The 9,460-nt window shown below is 45.9% G+C and overlaps 1 protein-coding gene across 5 annotated transcripts in view; it reads left to right on the top strand.

Moving 5' to 3' along the window:
* Window positions 1-525: 525 nt before the first annotated feature.
* Window positions 526-9,460, top strand: part of LOC139233902 (tax1-binding protein 1 homolog) — a 63,017-nt gene continuing 54,082 nt past the window's right edge. For 2 of the 5 annotated variants that reach the window (XM_070864557.1, XM_070864561.1), the window contains exons 1-4: window positions 530-613; window positions 813-858; window positions 5,609-5,798; window positions 7,658-7,757. In XM_070864557.1, the coding sequence (XP_070720658.1) occupies window positions 5,619-5,798; window positions 7,658-7,757 (280 nt within the window). In that variant the 5' untranslated portion in view covers window positions 530-613; window positions 813-858; window positions 5,609-5,618. The other 3 variants (XM_070864562.1, XM_070864560.1, XM_070864558.1) reach the window with 3 other exon arrangements.

Genomic DNA, 9,460 nt, shown 5'->3' with positions numbered 1-9,460 from the left:
CATTCTCTGGGTAAAGAAGTTCTTTCTGAATTCCCTATTGGATTTCTGGGTGATTATCTTATATTAAAGGCCTCTAGTTCTGCTCTTCCCCACAAGTGGAAACATTCTCTTTGTGTATACTCTATCAAAACCTTTCAGATTTCATTTCAGACCTCTATCGAATCACCTCTCGGCCGTCTCTTTTCACCCAGCCTGTTCATCCTTTCCTGATAGGGATACCCTCGCATTTCTGGTCTCATCCTTGTAAATCTTTTTTGCACAGTTTCCAGTGTTTCTATATGCTTTTTTATAATAATATAATATTAAACAAGTGTTCTAAGTTATTCTGTACAGCTAAAATCAAACAAATCAGGGAGGGCAGGGAAATAAGCTGCTTAGTTAGGTTCAGTTTCAGTAACAACTCAGCTGCCAGCCTGGCTGGTTTTAAGTTTTGTTTCGAGTTAGAGAGCGAAGTGGCAACAACACCGCGGAGGCTGGCAGGAGTTGTAGTCTGCCGAGGCCGGAATATGCGCAGTGGCAGTAGGAGCAGGGCGGCAGGGACAACTGCAACTCCCAGCCTGCAGCCGGGCAACAAGCCTGTTTCACTTTGCCCAGCTGCTCGGTTTATGACGGAGTGAGCGTCGCGTATTTACACAAAAAAACTTTTAAAGTTGTTTTTTAGAGGGGGGTGAAATAAAACCTGGGCCCGCAGCAGAAAAGTCTGTGTTTTAAAAATGTCTCCCTCTCCCTTTTTAAAGTTTTAGTTGAACTTTTATCTGTGTCCTTGTGTAAGTGCGTAGCTGCCTATTAAAGATTCTGTCTTTCACTTTCAGTTTTAATCCTGGTGTCACTCTCTGCTGTTTAGAAGCCTTCACTCCGGTAAGTTTGTTCTGAAGACTTTATTCTGTGAATGTTGTGGTTAACTTTGTACACAATGATGTGTGGAAGAGGGTAAATAAAACGTTCAAGTCTGTCCCGAACCCAGATACAACTGGGTGTGTTTGTTTTTTTTTTTAGCTTTTACAACAAAGGACTGGCTTGTGATGAGTTTCAACTGTTGGGAAACGGGGATAGATTTGAAGATGTTTTTTTTTTGCTCAATCCCATTTTTTGAAGGGGTTGGCTGCTGACACGGATCCAGTTCCAAGGCTAACATGCCTCTCGTGTCCTATCCAAATGGGTATTTCCTGAGTGTCTAGAGAACAGAATTCAGCCATTCAGTCCGTCAATCCTGCTCCACCATTTTATTAGATCATGGCTGATCTGTACCTCAATTCTCTTCACCTGCCTTTGGTCCAATCTCCTTGATACCTTTGCCCAACAGAGATGGATGGATAGATGGAGGGAGGGTGGTGGGGGTCTGGAACGCACACTGCCTTGTAAGGGGGGGTGGGGTACTGGCAGAAGCCCCCCCTCACATTTAGAAAGTACTTGGATGTGCACTTGAAGTGCCGTAACCTACAGGGCTATGGACCAAGAGCTGGAAAGTGGGATTAGGCTGGGTAGCTCTTTTTTGACCGGCGCGGACAAGATGGGCCGAATGGCCTCCTGTGCGTTAAATTTCTATAACAAAAATCTGTCGATCTCCGTCTTGGAAATTTCGATGGCGCCCCGGCTTCCTGTGTGAGGGAATGTCAGGTTTCCAACAGCCGTTGTGTTGGCAGGATATTTAAACGATATTCACAGCCTCGCCCAGTCCTGCCCTCCCTTCCCATTCACAGATACTTCCAAACAGGAATCACTGGTGATCAGGAGGAGGGACTTTTGCTGATTTTCCCCTCCCGTGTAAAGTTTGTTATTTTCCACTCGCGTTTGCTTTCCTATATGTCATCACCCTGCGTGCTCGCTGATCTACATTGGCTCCCAGTCCGGCAATGCCTTGATTTTAAAAATTCTTATCCTTGTTTTCAAATTCCTCCATGGTCTCGCCCTTCCCTATTTGATAACTTTCTCCAGCCCTGCAACCCTCAGATTTCTTTCCTCTTGTGCATTCCTGATTTCCATCGCTCCACCATTGGCAGCCGAACCTTCAGCTACCTAGGCCCCAAGTCCTGGGATTCCCTCCCTAAACCTCTCAGCCTCTCTCTCCTCCTTTTTAAGATGCTCCTTTAAAACCTGTGTCTTTGATCAAGCTTTTGGTCACCTGTCCTAATATCTCCTTGTGTGGCTCTGTGTCAAATATTGTTTAACGCTCCTGGGGAAATGCCTTGGGAAGTTTTACGATGTTAAAGGAGCTATATAAATGCAAGTTGAATGAAAAAAATTATGAAGTAAATTTGGAAATGATTACATTATTGTGATCAACAACAGATACAGTTATATAAAAGCAAAATACAGCGGATGCTGGAATCTGAAATAAAAACACAGAATGCTGGAAATCTCAGCGGGTCAGGCCGGAGCTGTGGAGAGAGAAACAAAGTTAACGTTTTGGGTTGGTGAACCTTCGTCAGTTGCTGGGATAATCTTGTGAACTTTGCCCCAGAATAATTGGCCAGTAATGCCTTGTGAAATTTGCCATTTTGATACCATGGATAGATTTGATATTTCTCTCTTGTACACCCAACTTTGATTTCCCCCTCAAACCCCCAGTCAGTGAGCTCTCCGTCAAGTTGTTAAAATGTCATGAAATGCAGGAACGATGATGAATGATTTATTTCACACCTCTGATGTAATATATCATTCATGGCTCACAATATTTCCGAATTAGTTTACAGATACCCTGCAGGCTCTGTGAAGGATTGTGTATAACCTCAAGGCCTACGTACCCTGTATTACAGGTGCTAGTGACTGGTCTTCAGTGTGTTGTGGAAATTATTCTGATTTCTGCAATTTGATTAACAGTTTTCTATATGTACTCCAGGGGGCTCCTTCTATATTCCACTGTCTTAATAAATGGGATGGTCTAGGGGAGTACTTTTTAAAAAAAAATGTAAAATGCTGCTCGTTACTTATAGTGAAGCTCAGCTGAAGTTTATTTTGGTGGGTTTTTCGAGTGCCATTTCACCAGTTGCCATGGAAACCGCAGGTATGGTCTCCATCTCTGCTAGACCACAGCAGTGACGCCATTTGATGGGGGGGGGGGGGGGGGGGGCGGTGTACTTGTGTTTCCTGGAGCTGCTCTTTTGCTAACTGCAGAAGGGAAGAAAAGAAAGAAAGACTTGCATTTATATAGCGCCTTTCATGACCATGGGACATCCCAAAGCGCTTTACAGCCAATGAAATACTTTTTGGAGGGTAGTCACTGTTGTAATGTGGAAAACGCAGCAGACAACTTGCGCACAGCAAGCTCCCACAAATAGCAATGTGATAATGACCAGATAATCTGTTTTAGTGATGTTGATTGAGGGATAAATATTGGCCCCAGGACACCGGGGATAACTCCCCTGCTCCTCTTCGAAATAGTGCCTTGGGATCTTTTACATCCACCTGTAAGGGCAGACGGGGCCTTGGTTTAACGTCTCATCCGAAAGGCAGCACCTCCGACAGTGTGGCACTCCCTCAGCACTGCACTGGAGTGTCAGCCTAGATTTTGTGCTCAAGCCTCTGGAGTGGGGCTTGAACCCACAACCTTCTGACTCAGAGGTAGAGAGTGGTACCCACTGAGCCACAGTGATAGAATGACCACAGCCTGACCCACATGTACCACGGAACATCTCAGTGTCATGTGCCCTCCGACTGGTTTAAAGTCCGGGGCCCTGCTTCTGTTTGCAATGGATCCCTTCTGCGAGGTTCCTGATAATTGGCAGCATCAGTGTGGGCTGGCAGTGAGGGTAACCCTAATCGCGAGTCTCCATGCCAACAGGTAGTGAGGCGATCTGATCCACCTCCCCCCTGTGCAGCAGGACTGAGGCCCGAAACTCTGAGGCCGAGACCACTTTGTGTGACCAGAGTATGGCTGTGTTGTTTTTTACAATTAACATTTAAAGCTTCTTGATATTGTCGCTTGCTGTCGAGCACCATTGGGTCTGCCCCAATGCACATTCACTTCGGAGCACGAGTGCAGAGTGGGATTATTTAGCAGCAAGAAAATCGGGGCAAAACAATATTCATACATCTGCAGCTCTATTTACAAACTGCTTACATAGAAACATAGAAAATAGGTGCAGGAGTAGGCCATTCGGCCCTTCGAGCCTGCACCACCATTCAAGAAGATCATGGCTGATCATTCCCTCAGTGCCCCTTTCCTGCTTTCTCTCCATACCCCTTGATCCCTTTAGCCATAAGGGCCATATTTAACTCCCTCTTGAATATATCCAATGAACTGGCATCAACAACTCTCTGCGGTAGGGAATTCCACAGGTTAACAACTCTGAGTGAAGAAGTTGCTCCTCATCTCAGTCCTAAATGGCTTACCCCTTATCCTTAGACTGTGTCCCCTGGTTCTGGACTTCCCCAACATTGGGAACATTCTTCCTGCATCTAACCTGTCCAGTCCCGTCAGAATTTTATATGCTTCTATGAGATCCCCTCTCATCCTTCTAAACTCCAGTGAATACAGGCCCAGACGATCCAGTCTCCCCTCGTATGTCAGTCCTGCCATCCCTGGAATCAGTCTGGTGAACCTTCGCTGCACTCCCTCAATAGCAAGAACGTTCTTCCTCAGATTAGGAGACCAAAACTGAACACAATATTCCAGGTGAGGCCTCACCAAGGCCCTATACAACTGTAGTAAGATCTCCCTGCTCCTATACTCAAAACCCCCGCTTAGAACTAAATTTAAAAAAAATTAGGGGTGTATGAGACCACGTGTTAATTTAATTGGTCAAGGCGTGCAAACAGAAATGGGGTGATTTTAACCAGTCCTACTCAGCCCGCCTTTCGGAAAACCCACGGGATTGGTGGAACACTTATTTTAATCCCCATCCCCACCCGATATTACTGCCCACTGACTTCAATGGAGAGTAAATCGGGAGGGATGCAAACCCGCATTGCTCCCGCTCCCGGTAGTATCCCTATGGCGGGTACGGTTAAAGTTGCCCCCCCAGAGAGAGTGCGTGCTTGCAGCCTCCAGTCCACCCGATGACACGTGGCACTTTTAACCACAAGCGTTTTTTATTTTGCAAACCAAATGCAGTCTCTTTGCAACCAAAAGGAAAAATCTCCATAACCTACCCAAGCTGCACTTGCAATTCAAATCCTTTCAAAACACATATCTATCCTTCACAGTCTGAACTACTGGAACAAAAGCAGGAAACTGTGGAAACTCTCAGCAAGTCGATCGTATCTGCGTAGAGAGGAAAAGCAGTTAACACTTCAGGTATAAGCCCTTTGTCAGACGTTATATGGAACCAGTCTGAGAGCGTTCCACAAGTTGTGTATCTTGTTTTGTTCCTCTTGTTCACCAGGGAATGCTGCTGATGCTCGGTGACAATCTTTATCCCTCAATCAGCGTAACATTAAACAGATTATCTGGTCATTATCACATTGCTGTTTGTGGGAGCTTGCTGTGCACAAATTGGCTGCTGCATTTCGCACATTACAACAGTGACTTCACTTAAAAAAAGTACTTTGTTGGCTGTAAAGCGCTTTGGGACGTCCGGTGGTCGTGAAAGCCGCTTTATAAATGCAAGTTTTTTTAATAGCCTCGTGCTGTCGATTAAACACGTTTACTTTTCCTGGATTCCTTCAGGCTGGGCACCATGAACGAAAGGCAAGGAGAGCTGCAGGCCAACACTGCGTCACTGTATTCCAGCACTTTTGCCCAGGTCATCTTCGTCAATGTGGAAAAATTGTACATGACGGACATCCCTGTGAAATGCAACTACACACTGACTCCCTACATCAGTGCCCATAAGAAGGACTGGATTGGAATTTTCAAGGTAGGTTTTTGTTTTCCAAAACTTTTTAGAAAGTATCAAGCTCACTGTTTTATGCTTTTCAATGACAAATGGACAGAATGCCAGGGATACAACCCCCTGAAACTCTGGGAAAAACCCAGTAATTGCATGGAATAAAATTAATTTTAATTCATTCTCAGGACACGGGCATGGCTGGCAAGACTGGGATTTATTGACCATCCCTAGTTGCCTTCAGAAGGTGGCAGCAGACTGCCTTCGATTTGATTTATTCACCAGAAAGCAATGGCTCTATTTACAAATGGACAGAATGATGGAATACAATCCCCAAAACACCAGTAAAGTTCCTCCAATCCTACATCATAAAAATAGAATTAATCACCTCAAAACAGCACTCCTGTTCACCAATGTATCTGAATGGTTTTCAAACTTTCTTCCCTATGGCATACACCTAGGGAGCCCCCTGAAAATACTGCAAATGTCCTGTCTCTACTTCCAAAAGTCCATGTCAGCAACACCCATGAAACTAATGTTCGTATAGCAGAAATAAACTGCAATTAATGACTGGACTGAAATTTGATGACCTTGTAGATACCCTGGATCTCCTTTCGGAGTCCCAAGAGTCTAATTTATCTCAATGAGGTTGGTACTCCCTCTTCCCCCCCCCGCCCCCCCCACTCTTCTTCGAATAGTGCCACGGAATCTTTAACGTCCACCTGAGAGAGCAGACGGGGCCTCGGACCAACGTCTCATCTGAAAGACGGCACCTCCGACAGTTCAGCACTCCCTCAGCACTGCACTGGAGTGTCAGCCAGGATTATGTGCTCAAGTCTGCTTTAACCCACAACCTTTTGACTCTGAGGTGAGAGTGCTAGCACTGAGCTGCAAGAAGTAATTTGTTTTTAATTTGCTCCTGGGATGTGGGTGTCGCTGGCAAGGCCGGCAATTATTGCCCGTCCCTAATTGCCCTAGAGAGGCTGGTGGTGAGCTGCCGCCTTGAACCGTGTGGTGAAGGTGCTCCCACAGTGCTGTTAGGGAGGGAGTTCCAGGATTTTGACTCCGTGAAGATGAAGAAACGGCCGATATATTTCCAAGTCAGGATGGAGCGTGACTTGGAGGGGAACGTGGAGGTGTTCCCATGTGCCTGCTGCCCTTGTTCTTCTAGGCGGTAGAGGTCGTGGGTTTGGGAGGTGCTGCCGAAGAAGCCTTGGCGAGTTGCTGCAGTGCATCTTGTAGATAGTGCACACTCCAACCACAGTGCGCCAGTGGTGGAGAGAATGAATTATGTACTACATAGTTGGCATAGGTAGTGGATGTTTTTTCCTGTCCACGATACACTACACTAGAATTTCCCATCATTATTAACCATTTGAGTTAATGGCAGCTTCACAACAGCCACAATGGGAACATCTTGACTTCTGGCTCCTGTTGGGTTATAGGTCCACAGGGACTGGCTGGCCTCCAGCACTTCACCCAAGTGGACAGTTCTCCTGTACAAGTCAAGTCAGTCGCTGACAACAGGCACTGTTACCCATGAGGGACTTCACACCCAACCCTAGTCCTGCAGTCGCCCAAAGTCCAATTGTACATTTTCCAAGAGAAGCCACTGGCTAGTCATCGAGGATGCAAATCCGGGCTGATTTGTCATCCCAATCCCTACTTGTGACTACAAGGCTACGGACCAAAAGCTGGAAAGTGGGATTAGGCTGGGTGGCTCTTTGTCGGCCGGCGCAGACACAATGGGCCGAATGGCCTCCTTCTGTGCTGTTAATTCTGATTCTATGAGTGTAACTTCTGCCATTATTCTTCTTCTTTCCCTAGATGCACTTTTGACAGCTATTTGGAGTGAGATTATTTTAACATGATTTTTCCTTTAACTCGAGGTTGGTTGGAGTACAGCTCGTGATTACCACACGTTTGTTTGGTCCCCTCTCCCCAAGGAGGACATTCAGGTGGAACGGCAGCAGCAAGTGACGTTTGAAGGTAAGATTCTTTCAACCGAGAACTTTGTTCAATATATCCAGCAGACTGTTTGAGCACTGGGACCAAACGAAACACAATAGTGCAGGTGGCAAGCAAGGCCTTCAAATATCCAAGCGATTTTATTATTCGCTCTCAAAATGAGGGCGTCGCTGTAAAGGCTGGCATTTATTGCCCAGCCCTAGTGTCCCTGCGAAGGTGATGGTGCGCCGCTTTGAACTGCTGCAGAAGACAGTTGAGAGTCAACCACATTTCACATTACACCGGATATACGGCACAGAAACAGGCCATTGGGCCCAACCAGTCCATGCCAGCGTTTATGCTCCACTCGAGCCTCCTCCTGTCTTTCTTCATCTAAATCTATCAGCATAACCCTCTATTCCCTTCTCCCTCATATGCTTGTCCAGCCTCCCCTTAAATGCATCGATACTATTCACCTCAACCACTCCCTGTGGCAGCGAGTTCCACATTCTCGCCACTCTTTGGGTAAAGAAGTTTCTTCTGAATTCTCTATTGGATTTCTTGGTGACTATCTTATATTGATGGCCTCTAGTTATTAACTTCCCCGCAAGTGGAAACATTCTCTGTATCCACTCGATCAAAACCTTTCATAATTTTAGTGACCGTCACCCCTCAGCCTTTTTTCAAAAGCCTGTTCATCCTTTCCTGATAGTTATACCCTCGCATTTCTGGTATCATCCTTGTAGATCTTGTCTGCACCCTCTCTAGTGCCTCCATATCCTATGGTGTGGGACAGGAGTCACGTATAGGCCCTGACCAGGTAAGGACAGCAGGTTTCCTTCCCTAAAGGACATTAATGAACTAGTTGGGCTTTTACAACAATCTTGACAACGTCATGATCACTTTTACTGAGACCAGCTTTTGATTCCCAGATTTCTTTTAACTGAATTCAAATTCTCAAACTACCCATGGTGAGATTTGAACTCGCGTTCTCTTGACTTACAAACTTGAGTCACAGTCTTTGGAGAAATCCCCAGATCAGTGGAAATATCTGAAATAGTCTTCCACAAGATTTCTCGTTCTCCTTTTCCTCCCCCTCTTGGTCGAAGATTGCTGCAGAAGCCCTTTGACAGCGTACATTGTAGCCCAATGCTGTGGGTCCGAGTGTCACCAACCTACTAATCGACGACATCTCTCCAGCACTAATACACACACGTGCAAGGTGCTTCTGTCCTAACTCGCCCTGTGGGAGAACTAGTGTGCAAGAAGTTTTGATGGTCAGTAGGCGGGTCAATTAGCAGAGGATGCATTTAAAATAATTGGTTTGCAGACACCACCTGTTACAGAGAATCAAACTCGGCAAAAAGTAAGTGCTTTGAATCGGGAGTTCCTGGGTGTAAGAAATGGGGATATTTTGTCCACAAATACATCACTGTGATTTGTAAAATTATAATTTGTAAAATTGATATTTCTGTTACAGTAGGTTGAAGAATTGGGAGGTTGGAAAGAGGTTCATTGAATCAGAGAAATTTATGGCATGGAAGGAGGCCATTCGGCCCATCGTGTCCGCACCAGCCAACAAAGAGCCACCCAGCCTAATCCCACTTTCCAGCTCTCGGTCCGTAGCCCTGTAGGTTACGGCACTTAAGGGGCACATCCAAGTACCTTTTAAATGTGGTGATGGTTTCTGCCTCTACCACCCTTTCAGGCAGTGAGTTCCAGACCCCCACCACCCTCTGGGTGTA

The sequence above is a fragment of the Pristiophorus japonicus genome, chromosome 21 (assembly GCF_044704955.1).
Source record: "Pristiophorus japonicus isolate sPriJap1 chromosome 21, sPriJap1.hap1, whole genome shotgun sequence".
Lineage (NCBI taxonomy): Eukaryota > Metazoa > Chordata > Chondrichthyes > Pristiophoridae > Pristiophorus > Pristiophorus japonicus.
This window is presented reverse-complemented; position numbering and strand designations above follow the sequence as displayed.